General features: G+C 43.0%; 1 protein-coding gene across 4 annotated transcripts; it reads left to right on the forward strand.

The window, feature by feature from the left end:
* The first annotated feature begins 7,991 nt into the window (after window positions 1-7,991).
* LOC131919652 (L-lactate dehydrogenase C chain-like) lies at window positions 7,992-24,623 on the forward strand. Of its 4 annotated transcripts, none has more exons than XM_059274033.1 (8): window positions 7,992-8,110; window positions 8,545-8,677; window positions 14,560-14,677; window positions 17,537-17,710; window positions 20,251-20,424; window positions 21,815-21,932; window positions 23,149-23,272; window positions 24,374-24,623. In XM_059274033.1, exons 2-8 carry the CDS (start codon window positions 8,552-8,554, stop codon window positions 24,536-24,538), a joined length of 999 nt encoding a protein of 332 aa, XP_059130016.1. In that variant the 5' UTR covers window positions 7,992-8,110; window positions 8,545-8,551; the 3' UTR covers window positions 24,539-24,623. The 4 variants fall into 4 exon arrangements, with proteins under 4 accessions (XP_059130016.1, XP_059130034.1, XP_059130025.1 ...); XM_059274051.1 differs by having other exon boundaries at window positions 7,998-8,082; XM_059274042.1 differs by having other exon boundaries at window positions 7,999-8,240.
* The last annotated feature ends 54 nt before the right edge of the window (window positions 24,624-24,677 follow it).

The following is a 24,677-nucleotide window of genomic DNA, read 5'->3' on the forward strand; positions in this document are numbered from 1 at the left end:
ATATTTCTGTTCTTGTTTAAAATATTGCAACTTTACAATATATTCTGGATTACTGAGGAAAATCACAAAAAAAGACTTTGGTAAGAGTTTCTGTTTTGTTTTGTTTTGTTTTGTTTTAAAAAGCAAAATTTGTCTAGAATAAATATCTAAAGGATAAAAGAAACAGACTGAGGGTATATAATAGGTTATAAAAGGTCAGAGAAAATATAATATAAACTGTTTGTTATGGTTTCTTATACCTGCAAATACTAAATTTAATTCTGGTTGGTTTTCATCTTAAAAATGGCTAATGATTCTGCTAACTGCATATATATATATATATATATATACATACATACATATGTATATATACATATATATGTATATATATGTACAGGTATATGACTTAAAAATGTAAACAAGCTTTAACTGTATGTTTGTGTATATATATATATATATATATATATATATATATATATATATATATATATATATATATATATATAAAACTTGGATCCAACTGTGTGTATGTGTGCAAGTAATTATTGTTTAGAAAAATGTGCTTTAAACAGCAACCACATGGCTTCCTTCATCTTGGCTGGTGACCTCATGGGCAGCCATGTGTCTGGCAGCCATCTTTTACTAAGGTTATAAAGATCTACTCAGGTTAACACCTAAGTACTTATGTCTTTACCAAGTGTTCAACAACAAATTTCTAAAAAATTTAAATAGATGACAACATATGTTTAATAAATAAAGTATTTGATAAATATTAAAGCTACACTTAAATGCTTTTTTACACAGGAATATACCTTGCTCTGGCAGATAAACCTTGTAATTTAAAATTTACCCATATAATAAAATAATAATGATTTTAAAAACATAAAGGATCATAAAAAACAGCTGAGGTTTGCAAATGTATGGCAGGACTAGAGTTCCAAAAAGAGTCTAGTTGCAATGGTGGACCTTAATAGTTTTAAAAAAATGCCAGTGTCAGATGATGATCACTAAAAGCACCAGCCATAATAAAATAGAACAGCCAGGCTATGTATGTGCTGCCAAAGATAGGGTCAAAGAAGTCATCCAAGCCTCTAAGTAAAAGAACTAAAAAGATCATAAGTAAATCCCAGATATTAAACTTTGGGATTGTTTACACTTTGGAGCTTGGTTTTACTTTATACAGATTGTAATGATGCCATGTTTTCTTCCCCTTATAGTAAAAAAAAAAAAAATTATTGTTGATATTACAAAAGACATTTGAGAGATCTTAATCTTTTAAAAACAGTTTTTATAGTTAAAAACCAATGACTTAAAAATGTTTAAAAATGTTGTCTAGCCTCCTTGTATTTGTTAAGTTTGTTAAGCTCAAGTTATTTAGATAAAAGGATATATATATATGTTTTATACTGATATTTTGTTTTGGTTTCTTTACTGAACCCATATTTGATGCTAGAAGAGCTTCAACTTAAAAACATTGTTTTTAGGCTACTTATTGTAGACTGTTAGAGAACATAAATAGTCAGTCATAAGTAATCAAGTTTTTTTAAAATTATAGTCAGGGTAAGTAAATACTGATATAATATTACAGGGATATGTTTACTTATTTACTCAGTCCCTTCCATATGTTTTCAGGGTTGAGCTTGAAACAAGTAACTAGAAACAAAGTTTGTCTATTCAGATATACTTGGACAGCCCTCATACTTCAGAGATCTGTAGAATATGGCATGTAAATGTTGATCTAAAAGCTTATTATATCAGACAGGCTTCCAGATCCTAGCAATGACCCAAGGTCTCCAAAGAAGACTACATACAAGGCACCACAACGTCTCTGCCTGGATTATGGCTACACTGACCACAGGGCAAGATGCCCCAATGCCTGGCTAACCCGAGAGCTGCAGAAGGAGGTGGCGCATTTATGGGAGCTGCTGATGGCTCAGGGACTCTCAGCCTCTGCTCTAAGAGGTCTAAAGGTAAAAGAGGACAGTCCTAGAGACGCTCTGTCGGCTGTATCATCTCCTCCCACCCCAGCTTCACCCTAGTCTCCTCCTCCACACAATGGGGAGTTGGTGCCCTCCTTCTCCCCCAGTGCTGAGCCCCAGATTGGGCCTGAGGAGGCCATAGAAAGGCTACAGGAGACGGAGAAGATTATTGCCAAGATAAATGAGACTTGGGAGGAAAAGCCTCCTAAGACAAAAGCCCTCAGAATGGAAAGAAAAACATTGCTGGCTAAGATGGGCGTGGCTGTCCGAGAGGATGGTGGTACTATAAAAGACTCCCCACCTAGTAAATCTAAATGAGGACCCCCTGATGTCTGAGTGTCTTCTCTACCACATCAAAGATGATGTCACCAGGGTTGGCCAGGTACATATGGACATCAAGTTGACTAGACAGTTCATCTGGGAGCAACATTGTCTCTTCCGAAGCATCCCCCAGCCTGATGGAAAAATGATGGTCATATTGGAGCTCTGTAAAGGAGCTGAGACCTATGTCAATGGAAAGCTTGTGATGGAGCTGCTGGTGAGAAAGTCAGAAAACAGGATCGTAATGGGCCTGATGGTGAAAGAAGATTGAATCTGTTCCGACTGGTGCCTCCAACGCTACGGAGACCTGGGTAGGGATCGGTCCCTGTAATTTATGGGATTAAAAGCTGCTTGGTCTGCACTCAGATATAGTTTATCCTTCTCAGATCTCTGATAGTACTGATGGCTAGGCTAGCTCTAACTTTGTCAGCATGGCAGCATCAGACAACCAGATCCTTCTTCAAGGCTATAGCCAGGTTGTTAGCTCACTTTAAAAAAAAATGTTCTAAGATATAAAAGTTTAAATAAGTCATAAATGTTCAGATATAAGTCTAAAATCAGACATGTTTCAGATTACTCTCCTGTTTTATGATATAATGGTTCAGAGCTTAACATTTAGGAGTCCTGATGAGCTGATAGAACAATGACTACTTACTGTTCAGTCACAAGCTCAACATTTTAGATTTATTTTAGATTGGGACTCAACAGTATGAGTCCACTTCTGCTGTTTTACAGATACCCATTACCTGCTTTGTCTACAATATGGATTTCAGTACAGATTGGTAATACTAATGTATCTAAAACTTTTAGGTCATTTTGTAAGTAGGCCTCAAAAAATCAAAAGAGTCATAAAACCTAGACCCACTTCACAGAGGTCGAGAGGACCCCTGATAAGTATTCCTAAAGATGGTATTTTTCCTCTCTCATGGTCTTGGGACTAGTGCTTTTCCCATTACTAAGGATATGGACCTAAGGGTTCCAAATAAGTTCATAAATTTTAACTTCTGTTCCTAGTTTAAATTTGTCTCAACAGATCTCCACTTGGCTGGCAGTCACCTCCAAGCTTCAGTTGCTGACTACACTGCTCCGGACTTGCTAAAAGCTGACGCAGACCAGCCCAGCTAACATGATTCTTCCCTGTCCCTATGGGGTCAGGCAGCTACATGCTTCTGACAAATGCCCTTTGCCCAGTCTTTGACCAGCTTTTCAGCTTTCTGCCCCCCCGCCTGACAACTGCGCCCCAATGCCAGCTCAAAGCAGTTCCAGAAGAGAATACATCGTCCATGTTCCCTCTTCAGATAAGGCTAAAATGCTGGGTCAAAAAAGCTCCCTAACATAGAGGCAAAATGGCCATTATTAACTAATTTCCAGGCTAATAGGGCCTACTATAATCCTCATTATCTTACTCGGGCCCTATATCCTTAACAGACTAGTACAATTTATAAAACAGAGGCTAGGCACCATATAACTCATGGTACAATGGGGTTATACACAAGTCAGGACCACTGAATACGAGTCAAGTACAGACCCTAAAGTGAAAACATAAAAATCTCTTAAATTAGAGCAAGTTAGGGGCCCATGATTGAGCCCCTCTAGGAACAAAGAAAGGGGGAAATGTGATACCTCAGTAACCCCCCCACTCTATCCCCTACAGACAACGAGAAGCTTAAACCAGGATTCCTAAGTGTAGATAAGAACTTAGACCCCTTTTTCCCAGGTTGCTGTATCTGCTACAGGGACTTTGAAAAACACAGAGTCAGGATATTCGACCAAAAGACTAAAAAAGGGAGGCGGGCTGAAATGAATTATATGGTCTGTGCCTTTAAGAACTAGCCTCACAAAGAAAGGGATGCGCTGCAGGGCGTTGGTGGTGCATGCATTTAATCCCAGCACTCGGGAGGCAGAGGCAGGTGGATCTCTGTGAGTTCGAGGCCAGCCTGGGCTACCAAGTGAATTCCAGGAAAGGAGCAAAGCTACACAGAGAAACCCTGTCTCGAAAAACAAAAAACAAAACAAAACAAAAAAGAAAGGGAAGCGCTCCTTCCAACCTCACTGCTGTGCGTGAGAGATTTGGAACCAGCCTACCTGCTGAGGCTTGTAAACTTAGAATACACCTTGCTTTTGCATTCTGTACCTAAAGTCTCCAGTGGCGGCTTTGGGGATGAGATCTGGGCATAAAACAGGCCAGTTTGGGCTATAGAGATCCTGTCTAAAAACCAAATGGGATGGAAATATGGTGGCACACGCCTTTAATCTCAGCACTGGAGATAAAAGACCCAGACACAGTTTCCCCAGAAACCCAAAAGAGCTGAGGAAAGAGATATCTTAAAAATGAGTCAGTTCCCCCTTCCTGGAGAGGATAAAGACAGATGTTTTCCAAAGAACAAAGTCAGGATGTCTGGTGGTAACTGATTAACTACGAGATGCCCCTCTCCAGAGATAACATGACCAGACCCTGGAGATGAGTTGTAAAACTCCTGACAGGGCAAACAGATAAGGTAAAATAAGACAAAGTCCAGGCCCAGGAAAAACTGGACCAATCAAGGATGAACCCATACTAACCCCCTCCCCTCTAAGAAATTTTATGGGTATTGCCTATAAAAACTAACTTCCCACTGGGCAGTGGTTGCGCACGCCTTTAATCCCAGCACCTGGGAGGCAGAGCCAGGCAGATCTCTGTGAGTTCGAGGCCAGCCTGGGCTACCAAGTGAGTTCCAGGAAAGGCGCAAAGCTACACAGAGAAACTCTGTCTCGAAAAACCAAAAAAAAAACAAAAACAAAAACAAAAAAACAAACAAACAAACAAAAAAACCCCTAACTTCCCCAAGAAAGAGTAACTCCTCCCTGCCTCACTGCACTGATGCCAGTGAATGCTTGAGATGAGTTCCCTGTCATGACTTGTAACAGAAAAAACCTTGCTTTTGCATTCTAGTATGCTCGTCCTTGGTGGTCTCTCTGGGGGTTACGATCCGAGCACAACAATGTATACTAAACCATTTGCCTTTTCTTTCCTCTATCATGTAATGTAACATTGATTGAGATAATATCAGTGATTAAGTGCTTAAAATCTGTTCGACCACATTTAAATCACAAGACACTAAAATATTAAGCATTCCCCAGGGGAATTTGCCACCTATCCTAAAATGTATAATGTGTCTGTAGTTGTGTGTGGGATAGTTCTGAGGTGGAGTTATGACCCAGCTGTTGTCATTTGGACATTAATCATGACCAGTATACACATGCAGTAATTCTTTGGCAAAGCAATTGGGTCCAAGAGAAAGGTGATAAGGATCCACACATAAAGCAATAAATGTCAGCTTCCAATTACAACCCAAAAGGGGAGTGACTAAAGCGGAGTTCTCTGGTAGGGGCAACTAAAGGCTAAGATCAATTAGGAAATCTAGGAATAGCACCTGCCTGAGGAGGAATTAAAATTTAATTTGCACAAAAAGAAGCTTGGCACCTATGGCCTGCCTGGCCTTGAGGGCAATCTCCTTGGATCAGTGGGGAGTAACTAACCTTAACTCAGCAACTAGCGAGTGACTAAAACATCATCCCAGAAATGTGAGCAGTAAATCTCTTAAGTTAGGGTCTGGTGTAAATAACCTGGAGTGAAGGTAAGGAGTTGAGGATTTAATTGTTAGTGGTTATTTTCCCTTATCTGTAAGTGAGATGAGCTAATGTTTATCTATGTGCAGTTTTGTCCTTGGAAAAAGGTATCTTAGCTGAAATACTTTTGTCTGGAGAATGGTCCTAGCCAGATGTATGTTAATAAAAAAAAAACACAAACACAACTGGGGACAGTTATCCAGTTACCCCAGATGGATAGGGAACGTTGTGCCCAAGATTGAGATTCAATCGTGAGATTACATGTGTACATGTAACATGGAGGTGCACGGTAAATTGGGAGACTCATAGCTGTTATTGCACAAGAAGTTTACAAGAGACAGCCAATTCATTCAAAAGACAGTAATTCCATAACGCCTTACATGATGGTCTCCTCTAACAGAACCCTTAGTTCTGATTGGTTGACCTTCTGAACTCTAGTTGTCACTGCTGTATACTCACTCCATGGACTTTTGCTACCAGCGGCTCTCAATAAGATTGCCTGAAGCAGGGAGACTCATCCTAAGTCTAGGTGGCACCTTCTGGGAGCAGCCCATATCAAAGAACCTGGAAGAAGGAAACTGCTTTTTGCCTGCTTGCCCTCAGTCTCACTGGCAACTTCATCTTTTCTGTTGCTGTGGCATTCTGTCATCCATATTAGAATCAACTTCTTCAGGATGCCAATGTAGACTGGATGAGCAGCTGGTCAGGAGTCCTCCAGGCCTCCAGGGGCAGTTTGGAACTGCTAAGCCATCCAACCTTGTGGACTGAGAAACTACTGGATTCTCAGCCTCTCCAGTGTGAAACAGCCATTGTTGGACTACCCAGACCATGCCTGCAAGCCAGTTTAACAATCCTCTTTTAATATATATACATATGCATATATATGTATATGTGTGTGTGTGTGTGTGTGTGTGTGTGTGTGTGTGTGTGCATGTATATATTCTGGGATCCTATTCCTTTAACGCAGTGGTTCTCAACCTTGCTAATGCCACGACTCTTCAATACAGTTCCTTATGTTCTGGTGAACCCCAATCATAAATTACTTCATTGCAGGCAGGAGGCCAATGGTGGTGCACTCCTTTAATCCCAGCACTCAGGAGGCAGAGGCAGGTGGATCTCTGTGAGTTTGAGATCAACCTGGTCTATGGAGCAAGTTCCAAAACAGCCAAGGCTACACAGAGAAACCTTGTCTCAAAAAACAAAACAAAACAATTTTGTTGCTACTTCATAACTTTTATGTAATTTTGCTGTTGTTATGAATTGTAATATAAATATCTGTTATTCAGGATATCTGATATATGACCTGAAAGGGGCAGAGACCCACAGGTAGAGAACCACTGCTTTGGAGAACCCTGACGAACACAGAGCGCGCGTGTGTGTGTGTGTGTGTGTGTGTGTGTGTGTGTGTGTGTGTCTGTGTCTGTGTGTGTCTGTGTGTGTGTGTGTATGGGCTGGGGGCATTTGTGTATGTGAGTGCAAGTGCCCTTGAGGCCAGAGGCATCCAATTCTCCTGGAATTGGAGTTTCGTGTGTGTGTGCGTGTGTGTGCGTGTGTGTGCGTGTGTGTGTGTGCGTGTGTGTGTACATGCTAGTGCACATGGAGGCCAGAGGATAACATCAGGTTTTGCTCCCCTCTCAGGTGTCATCCACCCTGTTCTTTGAGACAAGGACACTCACTAATTAGAGTTTACCAGGCTCTCTAGGGAGCTGCAGGGAGCCTCTGTCTCTGCCTCCCCAGCACTAGGATCACAGCGTGTACAACCACGCAGCTTTAAACATGTGTTCTGGGGATCCAGCTCAAGTCCTCAGGCTTGCATAGCACGCGCTTGACGGACTGGGCTATCTCCCCAGACCAGTAGTTATTTAAACGCTTACAAACAGAGGTAAGGGCAAAGGCTTGGGGTATGCACTTCAAACTCAAAGTTCGGCATTTCCTCTCAAAAGAAAGGTAGCATAGTTCATGCCAGAGTCTTCAAGGAGGCTCTTCCCAAGCCAGCTGCCATCTTCCGTTGTGACCTTCCACTAGCGGCCTTGGAAACCTCGTGGAGCCCCTCTCTCAGACACTGAAGACTCCAAGAGGGCGGAGCTTGCATGTGACGTAGAGGCTGGCGCGTTCCTCCTTTGTTAAAGCGTTGGCTCCTGAGCCTAACCGTGGTCCTGTTGTCACACCTGTGCCGTGGTGTCAGCTGTATAGTGTATTTGTTGCTTCCTCAGAGGCCTTGGGTAGTGCCTTCATTCACCTAGGAAGGAAAGCGTTTAAGCCACTGTGGGGATGGGGAAGGGAGGAGCCTGCTGGGAAGTAGGAGCCAGCAGGAAGGGAGGAGCCTTTCTCCACAGTCCTCAGCTGCACAAGGTTGCACTTTGCTTCCACACTCTAGTCAGGGAACTCTCTGTCTTCCCTCCTCCCCTGGCTGCTGCGATCTGCATACTCAAGAGGTAGCTCCTAGGCCAGGTATTATGGCACAGGACTGTAAGTGGCCAAGGCAGGAGGATTGCCATGAGTTTAGGCCAACCTAGACTACATAGTGACTCCCTAGTATCAGGCCTAGATACAATGTGAAACTCTGCCTCAACTCCACTCCTCACCAAAAAAAATGGTTGTTCCATGTCTTGGCTGTAGGGGTTAGTGTCCACTGAAATTTTCTTCTACTCTTTAGGCTCAGCATGTCCACTGTCAAGGAGCAGCTCATTCAGAACCTAACTGAAGAAGATAAAACCTCCCGGTGTAAGATCACTGTTGTCGGAGTTGGAAATGTCGGCATGGCCTGTGCTATTAGTATCTTACTGAAGGTAAGTAGTTAAAGCCTTTTGTGCAGGAAATCAAGTAAGCTCTTAGGTCAGGGTTGCAGGGCTGATCCCTTAACAGAAATACAGAAAATCTGTGGTGTTGACAGATTTAAGCTTTTACTAGGTGTGGTTTTTGGCACAGGCCTATAATCCTAGTAGGTTTTCTTGGTAGGCTGAGGCCAAGAAGGTCAGGAGGTCAAGATCATCCATAGCTACAGACCAAGTTTGAGGCCAGGCTGGACGATGTGAAATTCTTGGGGAGAGTGAGAAGAGAGGAGGAGGAAGGAGAGAGGAAAATGGGAGAGAGAAAGAGGATAAGAAGTGAGGGAGAGATGGGTGTGACTCACACTGTGGTGCTAGCCAAGCAGCTTGCCTGGCCCTGGCCTTCTGAGCACAGATGCTGTGGTCCTAAGTCCTTCACTGTCACTTTGAACATTGTTGGAAACTTGCAGAGGGATGTAAGAAGCAAAGTCAGCTCAATTCCAGAACCCAAAGGCTGAGGCATTGGAAGTGCTGGATGCCTGGAAGGTGGAGGTGAGGAGGAGGAGGTGGGAAGTATCTGAGGAGACACAACTGCCAGAGACACAACTCTTCTGCATCTTAATCAACCAGGTGGTACTACACCCCACCACCACCACAGGCACATCCCACTTGGCTTGGGGAGGGAGTTATCTCTTTTTGCTGTGAATAGACAATTCGAAAGCAGACTGCCAGGGCTGGGGAGGTGGCTCAGTGTGTACAGCACTTGGCACACAAGTGTGAGGACCTGAGTTTGAAGCCCCAATACCTACATAAAGCTGGACATGGTCATGTGTGTCTGTGGTCCCAGCACTCCTACAGACATAGGAAGTGGAGGCAGGAGGCTTTCTGGAAGTTCATATGCTAGTTAGCCTGGTGTATGCAACAAAAGAATAAGCAAACAATAAAACCAGAGGCCGGGGGGTTAGAGAGATGGCTCTGAGGTTGAGAGCACTAACTGTTCTTCCAAAGGTCCTGAGTTCAATTCCCATCAACCACATGGTGGCTCACAGCCATCTGTAATGAGATTTGATGCCTACTTCTGACATTCAGGCAGAACACTGTATACATAATAAATAAATAAAATCTTTAAAAAAAAAGCCCCCAAAAAACCAGAGGCCCTGTTTCAAGCAAGGTGGGAAGTGAGGGTCCATACCCTTGGTGGTACTGCCCCTAACATCCACACATGTGCTGTGGCATGTGCACCATGGTGCATGAATGACTGTATACACATATATCATACATACATACACAAAGACAAAAGTAATAAATTAAGAAAATATACCACTGGGGAACTACAGATATCCAAAAGAGGAACAGGTCATGACTTCCCGTCATGGTTAATTGAAATTTCAGTTTCAACCTAGAAGGGAACAGTTAGACAACAGAAAGTTAACGACTGAGTGATGTCACAACCAACTGAAAAAAGGCTGGAGAGACAACTCAATGATTGACATTCCAGGGCCTGGAGGCATGGCTCAATGATTGACATTCCAGGGCCTGGAGACATGACCCAATGATTGAGAGCACTTTTTGCTCTTCCAGGAGACCTGGGTTTGGTTCTGAGCACCACATTAGTAGCTCAGAACCACTTGCAACTCTAGTTCCAGGGGATCAGCTGCCCTTTTCTGGCCTCTGTGCGCACCGTATGCGTGGGTTGCATAGACATACATGCAGACAAAAAAACATTAGAACAAACAAGACCTATTCCACCTGGCTCTTGAGAAACAGAGACAGGAGGTTTGCAAGTCTGAGGCCAGCTAGAACTGCACAAGACCCTGTCTGAAAAGCTCCACCCATGCCAGTTAGAAAAAGAATCATGACACGTGTGTGTCGAGAGGTGTTCTTTGACACACAGAAGGGACGAGTGTAGGAGTGGGAGAAGGACAGGCTGCTCCCGTGTCCACACAGGACAAAGTGGTCACAGCAACATTCCCCACTGACTGCTATTTCCCCCACTGTGGCCATTCTGGTACTCTCTGGAAAAGTGATCTGGGATGTTCAGCCATAATGGAAGCACCTGTATTTGGGGCATTTTCATCTCCCATTACCTGAATATACATGTATGAAACTAATTTTTTTAAAGTACTGAAAATACAATATATATATATACATATATATATATATGTATATATATATATATAATTTAAAAGAGCAAGCTGGGTGGTAGTCGTGCACACCTTTGATTTCAGCACTTAGAAGGCAGAGGCAGGCAGATCTTTGTGAGTTCAAGGCCAGCCTGGTCTACAGATAGCCCTCTACACAGAAACCCTGTCTTGAACCCACACACACAAAGAAAACAGAAAGAAACAAAAAAAATTTTTTTTCAGGCCTGATCATAAATGCCTGAAGCAGGAGGATTACTCATTTGAGGCCAGCCTGTACTATAGAGCAAGACCCTATTTCAACGCAGCAATAGCCAGCTATCAGGGTGGAGATGTCTAGCAAGCACAGTGCCCTGGGTTTGATCAATAAGACCAAATACACCTGGCTTGGTGGCTCACACCTATAATCCCAGCAAACCAGAAGGTGGAGCTATGAGGACCAGAAGAAGTTCAAGGTCAACCTCAGCTATATTGCAAGCTTGAGGCCATCCTGGGAAACACGAAACCCTGTCACAAAACAAAACAAAAACCACACGTGCACACATCAGGAACTACTAAAATTTGCTGTCACTCAAAACTCAGCATTTCTAGTTTGAATCTTGTTAGGTTCCATCAATAGGTAACGCTAGAGGGAACTGAAAGGCTAGAGAGCAGCCTTGGCCACCCCCTCAACCACTGCCACCTGATGTTCTGGCCACTGTCACTTCACCTGTAGATATTGGCCCATTTCAGAGCTCCTTTCTGGCCTCCAGCTTCTCCCCTTCAGTGGCTTTGGCAGCCCCTCCCTTTGCCCCTGTGTTCTAGCCTAGGAGTGGTGGTTTGAGACCCATCTACAAGTTTTGGGTTACCTCAATGTCCCCTTTACGTCTTTCCACCCTATCAGCTACTCCTTTATTAAATCCTCTGTTGAAAATCCTCAAGTGATTTCTGATTTACCAACCACACCCAGATTGACATAGACCTAAATTTGTAGGTATGGTCTAGTTTCCTTTCACTGTGTGAAGTTTCTCTTCTTTCCATTCTTGATACACAACATAATTTAGTCAATGTTGGGATCCACTCAGCCCTCCATATAGACACAGAGACACCCATGTATTTAACCAACTATGGGTTGAAAATTTAAAACTTGTGTGGCCTGAACATACAAAGACCATTTGTATCATGATTCTCTAAACAGTGCAGTGCGTTAGAGACTGGAGAGATGGGTGGCTCAGCAGTGAGAGCACTGGCTGTTCTTTCAAAGAACCCAGGTCCAATTCCCAGCACCCATACTCCATCCCAGGAGATTCAGTGCCTTCCTCTGGCCTCAGTGGGCACCAGGCAAGGGTACACTGACTTAAATGCAGACCAAGCTTCCATGCACATAAAATAGAGTTATAAAAGTAAAAATCGATGCAGTATGCCAACTATTTGCATAACATTTCTGTTGTATTAGCTTTTAGTTGTAATCTAGAGATTATTTAAAAATCCACAAGATGTGTGTAGGTTATGTGCAAATGATCTACCAAGAGCCATGGCCATTCTCATTGGTAACTGAGGCAGGTTCTGGAGCCCATCACTCAGGCACTGAAGCAGAGCTTTGTATCATTTTTTGGAAGAGCTGCATGGTACCTGCTTCAAGTAGAGCAGCAGCTGGCAGACACCCCCTTTTCTTACTCTGGGCTATTAGAATGTGGTCACTGGGACCAAAGAGAATTCATATCTCTTTTTTCTTAATTATTTATTTATTTTATTCTTGTTTGTTTGTTTGTTTTTGTTTTTCAAGATGGTTTCTCTGTGTAGCTTTGGAGCCTGTCCTGGAACTCACTCTGTAGTGGCTAGCCTCAAACTCAGAGATCCACCTGCCTCTGTCTCCTGGGTGCTACGATTAAAGGCATGTGCCACCACTGCCCAGCTTGATTTATTTATTTTTAGTTTATGTGCATTGGTGTGCATTTGCCTGCATGTATGTCTGTGTGAGGGTGTCAGATTCCAAAGTTACAGACAGTTGTGAACTGTCAAGTGGGTGCTAGGAATTAAACTTGGATCCTCTGGAAGAGTAGCCAATGCTTTTAACCACTGAGCCATCTCTCCGGCCCTGAGAATGCATTTTTGTTTGTTTGTTTTGTTTTGATACAGGGTCTTATTACATAGCTGTGGCTGTGTTGGAACTCACCCTGTAGACCAGCCTGGCCACGGACTCACAGAGATCCCATCTGTCTCTGCCCCTCAAGTGCTGAGATTAAAGGTGTGGTCGATGTGTGCTACCACTGCCTGGCTGAGAAGAAATTTCTTTTTCTTTTTCTTTTCTTTTTTTTTTTTTGTGACAGGATTTCTGTGTGTAGCTTTGGAGTGTATCCTGCTACTGGCTGTGTAGACCAGGCAGGCTTTGAACTCACAGAGATCCACCTGGCTCTGCCTCTGGAGTGCTTGGATTAAAGGCGTGCGCCACTATACCTGGCCAGATAATAAATTTTTTAGTAGTCCTATGATCTATGGTTGTGACAAAAATCCAAATGGAGTTAGAAAAAGCCAGGAATGTTGTAGCCGAATTGTAATTCTAGCACTTGGGATGCTGAGGCAGGGGAATCATGAGTGGGATCCACCTGGATCATATAAGCACAGCTAGTCTGCATGACTGGTTTGAGGAATAACCAACCAGCTTGAGATACTCTTGCAGCCTAGAGGCCAGGCACATACGGCACAGTCTCAGAATAGAGTTTCCTCTATTGAGTTCCTTCTTAGGCACTGTCTTTCTATGTGATAGTAAATACAGTTGTTCAGGCCAGGATGATGACACACTCCTATAATATCAGCATTTTAGGAGGTAGAGTGAGGAGGATTAGGAGTTTAAGACCATCCTCAGCTGCATGGACAATTTGAGGCCAATCTATCCTACATGAGAACCTGTCTCAAAAAAGTCGAGGGACAATACAGTTTGTTCTCAGAGTGTTATGTCATAATTTGATATGTTATAGTAATGTTATATAGTATGTTTATAATTTAAAATAAAAGTGGTCAAAGCTCACAGACACTGTGTTTGTCATGCTAGACCACCTGTGTGTGTTCAGAATGGATTAATTATCAGAGGTTTTTGATAGATATCTTTTTATATAAATACAGTAATTGTACACCAGTGAGCACAGCTGGTGAGTTCCCAGTCCAATGAGGATTTTTATTACCAAGGAGGAGGGTTGATACTGGGGTCAGTATAAAAGTGAGGTGAATGATAATGAAAGACATCGAAGGTGGCTTCTCTCCGTTTGGCCATAAGAATGCACAGTAAAAGCAACATTAGCAGTTTGATACCTGGCTTGATGTTAAACACAGTGAAAAACCTTTAGGCAGAATTCCTTCACTTTTCATTGTGTTTAAAGTGTTATTTAAAGACTCAGTTCTAGGTGGATGGAGAGATGGTTCAATAGTTTAGAGTGCTTGCTACTCTTACAGCACCTACATCAAGTAGCTCACAGCTACCTGTAACTCCAGCTCCAGAGGATCTGGCGCCCTCTTCTGGTCTTGGAGTACTACACACATGTTACACATATACACCATACAGATACCCACATACAAATGAATGAAAATAATGAAATATAATCTCAAAAAAAAGAAATATAATCTCTAAAAAAAGATCTAAAGACACAATTCTATAAAGTTCTTACAGTTTTGTAAAGGTAAAGCAATTGATACTTCTTCTACATTCTATTCCTCTCTCTGCCCTGGAACTCTTCTTGGTCTCCTAAAAGTTTGGACCATGGCATTTATAACTTTTATGTGTTTCAGGATTTGGCTGACGAACTTGCCCTTATTGATGCTGATGCAGACAAACTGAAGGGAGAGACCCTGGATCTTCTGCATGGCAGTCTTTTCTTCAACACTCCAAAAATCACCTATGGAAAAGGTGGCTTTAGTTTTATGATTTTAGTTTCAGAGCTTTGTAAGAAGTACTCAATTTGTCACGTGTAGTGGTTTGGATACCTTGTAATCCCAACATTTGGGAGGTGGAGGTAGGAGGGGGATCAGGAGTTTAGGACACCTCAGCTACATACTGAGTTTGAGGCCAGCTTGGTCTATATGAAACCCCATCTCAAAAACTAGAAAAGGTAATCAATTTTACCAAATTGACTCCAGTAAGTATATTAAAAATATCAGGGAGCTAGGCAGTGGTGGTGTATATCTTGTATTCAGGAGGCAAAGGTAGGAAGATCTCTGGGTTTGAAGACAGCCTGGTCTACAGAGCAAGTTCCAGGACAGCCAAGGCTACATATAAAAACCCTGTCTCAAAAAATACCAACATATGTATATGTATACATGCATATATATCACTGACATTATGACATAACAATTTAAAGGCTCATTTCTGCTTGATTTATTTATTTTGAGATAGAATCTTACCATATGATTGTAGCTAGCTTGGAACTCACACAAATCTGCCAGCTTCTGCCTCCTGAGTACTAAATTAAAGGTGTATGCCACCGAGCCCAGAGTAAAGGCTTAATGAATGAATGAATTCATTAATTAGATAATTGGGTTTTTTTTTTGTTATTGTTGCTGCTTTTTTTTTTTTCAAGACAGGGTGTTTCTCTGTGTAGCTTTGGAGCCTGTCCTGGAACTCAGTCTTAGACCACGCTGGCCTTGAACTCACAGATCCACCTGCCTCTGCCTCCCAAGTGCTGGCATTAAAAGTTTGTGCCACCACCACCTGGCTGTTCCTGTTATGAGACAGAGTCTCTCTCTTGAGCTCTGGCTGTCCTGGAACTTCTTATGTAGACCAGGCTGACTTCAGACTCACAGAGATGCATCTGCCTCTGCCTCCTGAGTGCTGGGATTAGAGGCATGCAACACCACACTTGGCAAACCTGATTATCATTTTTGTTTAAAGAACATTAAATTAAGAAAGGGGAAATTTGGAAGACAAAATAATACAAAACTCTTCGGGGGCTGGAAAGATGGCTCAGTGGTTAAGATCACTTACTGCTCTTTTAGAAGACCTGGGTTTGATTCCCAGCACCCACATGGTGACTGAAAACCATCTGTAACCCCAGGTTACAGATGGTTACAGATTAGGTTAACTAAGATCTGATGCCCTCTTCCAGACTCTGAGGCACTGCACACATGTGGTGCACCAACATACACTCACATGGTGCAGACAAAACACTCAAACACATAAAACAGTAAATGAATACATCTTAAAATGACTGGCACTGAATGTAGTTATTTAATTTAAAAGTGTCCTAGAGAGGCACCATAAGCATTTCATATTGACCCAAAGCATGTAACTATCCTTATTAGTTAATTTGCTGATCTGTCTGTCTGTCTGCCTATCTATCTCTCTCAGTCTCTGTATCTATCTATCTATCTATCATTACTATTATTTGCTTTTTTAGAGGGTCTCTCTACATAGTCCTGACCGTTCTCAAACTCACTATGTAGACCAGGCTGGCTTCAAACTCACAGAAATTTGCCTGCCCCTGCCTTCCAAGTGCTGGGACTAAAGGTGTGCACAACCATGCCCTGCCGGTTTTTAAGATGTTGTGTCTGTATATATATCTGCATGTAGTTATGTGTGTATGAATGTAGGTACCTGTTGAGGCCAAAGGCATTGGATCATCTGCATCTGAAATTAGAGAAAGTTGGAAGCCACCAGATGTGGGTACTGGGAACTGAACTTGGGTCCTCTAGAACAGTTAGTGCTTTTAACTGCTGAGCCATCTCTCCAGCCCTGAGACCCTGTTGTTGTGGTGGTGGTTTTGTTTGTTTTAGAAGTGTGGTAAAGGACCTTACTACTGAGCCTGATGACCTGAGTTCAGTTTCAGGGACCATGGGGAAGAATGAGAGTACTGACTCCTCCAGGTGGCTCCGTGACCTCCACATGAGTTCCATGCCATGGCACACGCACACACACACACACACACACATGAATGAGGATAGGAATGATATGTCTTATATGTTTACATGCTTAGAGGAACTGCTAATTTGTGTCTAATAATGTTTAATAACGATAAGCAAAGCTGTTTTATTAGGGTTGAATATAGTAAGTGAAATAATTTCCAGAGTGATAATTACACTTAGTAAATATAGGTGGTTTATTTAATTGTGTGGGTTAAGATCAGACATATTTGTAATACTGAATATGGTTCCTTACAATAATTAGAGGTAAATCTGTTATTGCTTTTAGAATTCTAAAACAGTCAAAGAAATTCTCAGAGTCCTAAACTTTTGTTTGTTTGTTTGTTATTTGAGACATGGTTTCTCTGTGTAACAACTCTGTCTGGAACTCACTCTGCAGACCAGGCTGGCCTCAGACTCACAGAGATCCACCTGCTTCTGCCTCCTGAGTGCTGGGATGAAAGGCATGTGCCACCACCTCCTGGCAAGTTCTAAAAGTCTAATTCATTTGGGTGTTGCTAGAAAGTCAGGGCACTGGAGGTGTAGTTCAGTGGTGGCATGGCCATTGGTTCAAATCCCAGCAACAGAAGAAAGCAAAGACAGAAGCCAGAGCAATGCTGACTTCCTTGCCCCAGGCCTTCCTGGAACGAGAGTTAAAGGGAATAGCAGATGAGGAGGGAGCTTTATGAAAGCTGGCAAGTGGCAACAAGTCTTGTTTGGCTTTATGCAAGATGCTCCAGTGTGGGGAGTCTGTCTGTTTCCAAAACCAGGATGTGGAGGTTAGTCTCAACAGTATGGGATGGACGTTTACAGAGTAAGGCACAGTGGTTGTCAGTCCTGATCCAAATACTGCCCTCTGTTTCCTTCTTAGATTACAGCGTAACTGCCAACTCCAAATTAGTTATCGTCACAGCTGGTGCAAGGCAGAAGGTGGGAGAAACTCGCCTTGACCTGGTCCAACGTAATGTTGTTATCATGAAATCCATCATTCCCAGCATAGTCCAAAACAGTCCTGACTGTAAAATACTGATTGTCTCAAACCCAGGTGAGGACCCCATCCCCTTCCTGAATGATAATTGGCCCACACCATTCCACTCTAAACTTCACGAAGGTTGCATTTGTGGGTAATAAGCTTCGTTCACTCCAAGTCTGTCATGCCATAAGTTTTTTGTTTGTTTGTTTTTTTGGTTTTTCGAGACAGGGTTTCTCTGTGTAGTTTTGGTGCCTGTCCTGGATCTTGCTCTGTAGACCAGGGCAGCTTTGAACTCACAGAGATCCACCTGGCTCTGCCTCCCAAATGCTGGGATTAAAGGCCTTGGCCACCTCCACTGGCGCCCTAAGTTTTGATAGATGCCATCATGGTGCCATCACAGTAAGATCTGGAGCATCTCTATCGTTGCTGCAGGGCCATGGGCTCATTTGTGGTTCATCCTTCATTCTCCTGCCTGACTCATTGTCTGAGACTTCAGAAACAAAACAAAACAAAACAAAACCCAGCAGAGAGTACAAACTTTTTTATACCAGCCCCTTTTACAGCACAGTTATTTTGGATTCATCCATGTCTGGGATGTGTCAGGGATTTCTGCCTTTGCATTGCTGGAGTCTTCTGTTGATGTTTCCATGTGTGTGTGGTGGGAAGAGCAGATGTGTGCACCTGCAGCCCATGTGGAGGCAAGAGGTTGGTGTCTTCCTCCCCTGCTCTCCAGCATCTCTCACTGAACCTGGAGCTTGCCATTTTGGCTAGACTCCTGACCACTAGGTTCTTTGGTCTATCGGTCTCTACATCCCCGACCCTTACCTGCCCATTTTATGTACATGTATTTTAAAAAATCAGATCCTATTATAGATGGTTGTGAACTGCCATGTGGTTACTGAGAACTGAATTCAGGTCCTCCAGAAGAGCAACCAGTGCTCTTAACCGCTGAACCAACTCTCTACCCCACCCCCATGTTTTACTTTTTACATGGGTACTAGGGATTTGAACTCAGGTCCTCACTATTGGATAGCAAGCACGCTACCCACTGAGCCATTTCTGCGTCCTGTTTATACATTTCAAATACTCTTTTTTTCACCTGTTGATGTTTATTTTATGTGTATGAATGTTTTGCCTACATGTACGCATGGGTACCACATGAATGCCTGGTAACCATGGAGGCCAGAAGAGAGTGTAAGATCTCCTTGAACTTAAGTCCCAGACAGTTGTGAGCCATCATGTGGGTGCTTGGAACCAAACCTGGGTCGTCTATAAGAGCAGCAAGTGCTCTTAAACACTAAGGCATCTCTGCAGCTCCTGTTGATTTTTTTTTTTTTTTTTTTTTTTTGTGAGACAGTGTTTTGGTGTGTAGCTTTGGAGCCTGTTCTGGAACTCACTCTGTAGACCAGGCTGGACTCAAACTCACAGAGATCCACCTGCCTCTGCCTCTAGAGTGCTGGGAACAAAGACATGCAGCACTACTGCCTGGCCCGTTCATAGGTGTATAAGGATAATGCAAACATTCATGTGCAAGCATTTGTGTGGTCATACTTCTTCCTTTCTTTGGAGTAAGTGATGGGGGCAGGGAGGCCCAAGTGGGTCACATACTCTGAAGTGTTTGGCTCTGATAGAACCTGCTTTCAAAGTCCTGTGCTGTAGTTGAAAGATTTCCTGTGTCCCACTCAGCCCATGGTCGGGACAAATCTCTCTCACCCACAGTCCCACAGCCATTTATAAAATAGTCACTCAGAGGCTTAGTATTAATTACAAACTGTATGGCCTATGGCAGGCTTCTTGCTAGCTAGCTCTTTCATCTTAAATTAACCCATTTCTATTAATCTATGTATTGCCACGTGGCCGTGGAATTACTGGTGTGTTGGTATGTTGCTCCTTGGGTGGCAGGCTGGCATCTCCTCTGCCTCTGCCTGTCTTCTCCCTGACTCTCTCTTGGATTTCCTCCCTGGCTATAACCTGACTCACCATAGGCCAGAGTAGCTTCTTTATTAACCAATCATAGCAACACATATTCACAGCATACAGAAAGACATCCCACAGCACTGTGCCTTTGACATGGTCACCAGCACTCTGTGTTCCCTGTGTTCTGATCACCCCTGCTCTTGTCAGCCTTTCAAATGTTTGACTCCAGTGTCTTATTCCACAGTGTCTTATTTTTGAAGATTAGTCTGGCCAGATAGAGCTTCAACATCAAAGCCAAGTTGGCATGAGCTTTCTGTATTGCTCACATAACTGCAGACTGCTCCGGCTGTGCCCATGCATTATTCCAGGGAACATGTTGATAGCTCAGGTGAGGATGAGCCAATGAAAAGAAGGAATCCAGGGGCTAAAGAGGTGGAAACTGACCTATTATTAGATTTACTGAAAAGCCCATAGAGTATCTCAGAAGATGCTTTAAGATTCTACTAGTGAAGAAAAAAAAAAAAGATTTCACATTAAAAGCCCTGACTAGGACTGACTACTTTTTAGGTTTACTGTACTTTGAGCTCTTTTGAATTTGCATTTGACTCCAGACAATTTATCTTTTTATAAAAGCAACTGTAAAGAGAAATTGCTATGGATCTTTCTCAAACCATGTTTGAAATTGTTCTTCCTAGTGGATATTTTGACTTATGTGGTATGGAAAATAAGTGGCCTCCCTCCAACTCGTGTGATTGGAAGTGGCTGTAACCTAGACTCTGCCCGTTTCCGTTACCTGATTGGAGAGAAGTTGGGTGTCCACCCTGCAAGTTGCCATGGCTGGGTTCTCGGAGAACACGGTGACTCTAGTGGTGAGTGTGACCCAGTTATTGTAAGTGCCCTTCCAGTGTTCAGTAATGCTTCTCTTCAGAACCCATTCTCTGTATAATTTTCATTTTGTTGTTATTTTCTTTGGTGTATGTTTTTTTCTATTTGTATGTTTTTCAGACTATTTTAATTGAGTGAGTCATGGTAGTGTCTACCTGGAATCCCAGAACTTCAGAAGTAGAAGCAGGAGGATTGCTAGTTCTAGGCCAGCCTGGGCTACAAAACAATTCCCTGTCTGAAACAAGGGAAAACATTTATTGATGCATAATTATGCATATATGGAGAGTACACTTAGATGATTGGTTACATACATATGTAACCTAGTGATCAATCAATGCTATCAGCTTCGTGGTCACCTCATCAATCTATCACTTCTCTGTGATGAGAACATTAAAAACCTATCTAGTTTGACATCTGGACAATCTTTTAAATGTCTTTTATTATTTTAAATTATGTGTATGTCTGTGTGTGGGTATGTGCACCTGAGTGGAGGTGCCTGCAGAGGCCAGAGGTGCTGTATCTCCCTGGAACTGGGGTCACAGGTGGTTGTAAGCTGCCTGATGTGGGTGCTGGAAAGAGCAGAATCTGTTCTTAACCACTGAGCCTTTTCTCCAGCCTGAGACCATACTTGCCCTTTTTAAAGGACAGGTCTCCTGGATGTCAGGCTGTCCTGATCCTTGCTCAGTAGCTAAGGGTGATGTTGAAGTTTGCTCTCCTGCCTCTATTTCCCAAGCACTCTGTCAGCCTGCCTCTGCCTCCTGAGTGCTGGGATTAAAGGCGTGCGCCACCACCGCCGGCCTAACACCTTGTTTTTTATATGATGTGAGATTGCATCTTAACATTAAAATCCAAACAAAAAATACTCTTATGTGGGCTGGTGAATACTTTGTAATGGCAGCACTTAGGAGGCTGGGACAGAAGGATCAGGAGTTCACAGACATCCTAGGGTACATAGCAAGTTCAACACTCTCAACCAACCAAAGCCGGGGATGGTGATATATGCCTAAAATCTAATAATTTGGGAGTGGGGGTGGATGCAGGAGGATCAGGGGTTGGAGGCCACCTTTGGCTATACATTGAGCTTGAGGCTAGCCAGAGTTATATGATACCCTTTCTTAAAAACAAAGAGCAAAGCCTGTCTGTCAACACTAGCCTAGTGTGGGAGCAGATGCTTGTCATCCAGCACTCAGGGCAAAGGCAGGAAGACAGGAATTTGAAGACAGCTGGGGCCTTTCTCAAAAGAACCAAACCAAACAGAATAGAATCCCCTCCCCACCCCCAACAAAACAGCCCAGCATTGAACTCAAGCCACTGACTCAGCTTTGGCAAGAGGAGCTCACATGGAAAGTTGTTTTTTTGTTTTGTTTTTCTTAGTGCCCTTATGGAGTGGTGTGAATGTTGCTGGCATACCTCTGAAGTCACTGAACCCAGCATTAGGAACGGACTCAGACAAGGAAGGGTGGAAACAGATCCACAAACAAGTGGTGGAAAGGTGACAGTAGTTCTGTGATATTTAATGCCCCCCATCATTATTAAGAATAAATTTTGAGGGCTGGAGAGATGAGTTCAATTCCCAGCAACCACATGATGGCTTAAAACCATCTATGATGAGATCTGGTGCCCCCCTTTTTTAAACTGATTTATTTATTTATTATGTATACAGTGTTCTGCTTGCATATATGCCTGCAAGCCAGAAGAGGGAACCAGATCTCATTATAGATGGTTGTAAGCTACCATGTGGTTGCTGGGACTTGAACTCAGGACCTCTGGAAGAGTGGCCATTGTTCTTAACCTCTGAGCCATCTCTACAGCCCCGAGATCTGGTGCCCTCTTATGGCATGTAGGCATACATGCTGGCAGAACACTGCAAAAAAAAAAAAAAATCTTAAAAAATAAAAAAATAAATAAATTTTGAGCTGGGTGGTGGTGGCACATGCCTTAATCCTTGCACTCGGGAGTCAGGTGGATCTCTGTGAGTTCAAGGCCAGCCTGGTCTACAGAGCGAGATCCAGGATAACCAAGGCTATACAGAGAAGCCCTATCTTGAAAAATAAAATAAAATAAAAGTTAATTCCATCTTGTGGTGCTTATATCCTAGTATTTTGATTTCATGATACAGATGAACTGATTCTTTTTTTGTTCTTTGTTTTGTTTTGAGACAGAGTCTTTCTATGTAGACTAGGCTGACCTAGAACACTTACAGATCTGCCTGTCTCTGCCTTCTGAGTACTTGGATTAAAGGCATTTGCCACCATGCCTGACTTTTAGTTGTTTCAAATAATAATGACTTATTTTTTTGAGACAGGGTCTTATTGTTTATATATATATATATATATATATATATATATATATATATATATATATGTGTGTGTGTGTGTGTGTGTGCTTATATATACATATATATGTATATATATATATATACACACACACACACACATATATATGTATGTATATGTATATGTTAATGGTTAGCCCAGAACTCACTATGTAGACCAAGCTAGCCTGGAACTCAAGATATTCACCTGTTCCACCATGCCTGGCTGAAGTCTATTTTAAAAATTGTATGTCATGAACACTTCTAGAAGAACTCTGAGAAAATGTTAATAGCATGGTATAGACAGAGACACTTCATAAGGTATAAGTGAGCAACAATGTTGTCTCTGAGTTGACCTGTCATGATTTTGATTTCCTTCCTCACGTCACTGCAGTGGCTACGAGGTCCTTCGACTGAAGGGCTACACCTCTTGGGCTATTGGGCTCTCTGTGATGAATCTGGCAGAATCAATGCTGAAGAATCTTAGGAAGGTGCATCCTGTTTCCACACTGGTTAAGGTATGCCTGGAGGAAATGTGCATTTATCATATTCCTGGTCACTGGTGAGGTTGAGTGTAAAGTAACTTCAGAATGAGGCAGGCGATGGAGAGTTTGATGCAGGAAGAAGTATTGGGAGAACACAGGAGGGAGGGACCACCCTGTGCTCCTAGGGAAGTTGCAGAGCTTATGAGACTCTGGGCATGTATGGGAAGTTGGGAGGCACTGTCAGAGTCTAGAGACCCTGACATGTTTACAGCCAAAGCTCTTCCATTACCATCCACAAAGGCAGCCTCAGCCCTGGAGGGGTGGGGGTGCAGGGCAGGAAGATGGGAAGAGTTCCCCGGGTGTTTCATCTTCCAGGAGTAGCAGTGGGGTAGGTAGTATGGACAGCAGATGCTGGCTTATGCAGGCAGATGTATAGGCTGACTATAACAGTGTCTCACAGCTGTTTCCATAGCCTTGGCTGTGGGAATGTAGAGAATGTTGGGCCACTGGCTAGAATGCCACAGCTAAGTAATGTAGTAGCTATACCTCTCCCATGTTCCTGTCCAGCCTGGGAGTTCTAGGGTGGCTCTCCAGGAAAGGTGGCAGTTTAAGGGTACAGGACAGGGTTATATCTCAAGGACATGTCCCCACATACTACCCTAGGCATGTTGGAGTAGTGCTGGGCTCCTCCTTTGGGACTTCACTTCTGGAGGCTTAAGACGCCATCTGTAGCAACTGGTGTCCACACTCAGTGGTGCCTTCTGTTAAAAGGTATAAAGTAGAGGCTTCCTGGTCACCACCCACTTTAGCCTTCTCTGTCCTCTTGGTGTACACAGAGGCTGCTTGCTCTCAGCCCTTCACCAGATAAAAAAGGCACATAAAGACAGCACCACATCCTTCCCTTTTGAAATCAAGGTGGTCTGTTAAGGGAGGGAGGGAGGGAGATTTTACCTTTCCCTGATCCTGGCACATTCTTCTTGTTGGTGGCCACCCACACGGTACAGGACAAAGATGGCTCTGAGTTCTGCCTCTGCACAGCTCTGCTTGGTGCTATAGCCTACTGCTCATTTTTATTCTGATGCTCTCCTGCACAGTGGCAAGGGAATCAAACAATGATGTGACCTTGTATTTCAGGGCTTATATGGGATAAAGGAAGAAATCTTTCTCAGTGTTCCTTGTATCTTGGGACGAAACGGCATCACGGATATTGTGAAAGTGAACCTGAACCCTGATGAGGAAGACCTTCTCAGGAAGAGTGCAGAAACACTCTGGAACGTCCAGAAGGACCTGGAAATATGAAGTCTCAGTATTCTACACCTTTACAGATGTGTGATTGCATATTTCACATTTCAAGTGTTTCCATATAATAAAAAGTTAAACAAAATATTGGCGACCTATGACATAACAGCAGTCTCTTGAGTTCAGAAAGATAAGTGCT

This window comes from Peromyscus eremicus, chromosome 1 (assembly GCF_949786415.1).
Source record: "Peromyscus eremicus chromosome 1, PerEre_H2_v1, whole genome shotgun sequence".
Taxonomy (NCBI): domain Eukaryota; kingdom Metazoa; phylum Chordata; class Mammalia; order Rodentia; family Cricetidae; genus Peromyscus; species Peromyscus eremicus.

Excerpts from the sequence above, each read along its gene's own strand:
- LOC131919652 (XM_059274033.1), top strand. The coding sequence starts at position 8,552 with ATGTCCACTGTCAAGGAGCAGCTCATTCAGAACCTAACTGAAGAAGAT. Across the intron at positions 17,711-20,250 it reads ACTGATTGTCTCAAACCCAG|TGGATATTTTGACTTATGTG; the intron begins GTGAGGACCCCA and ends TGTTCTTCCTAG. Across the intron at positions 23,273-24,373 it reads CTGTTTCCACACTGGTTAAG|GGCTTATATGGGATAAAGGA; the intron begins GTATGCCTGGAG and ends CTTGTATTTCAG.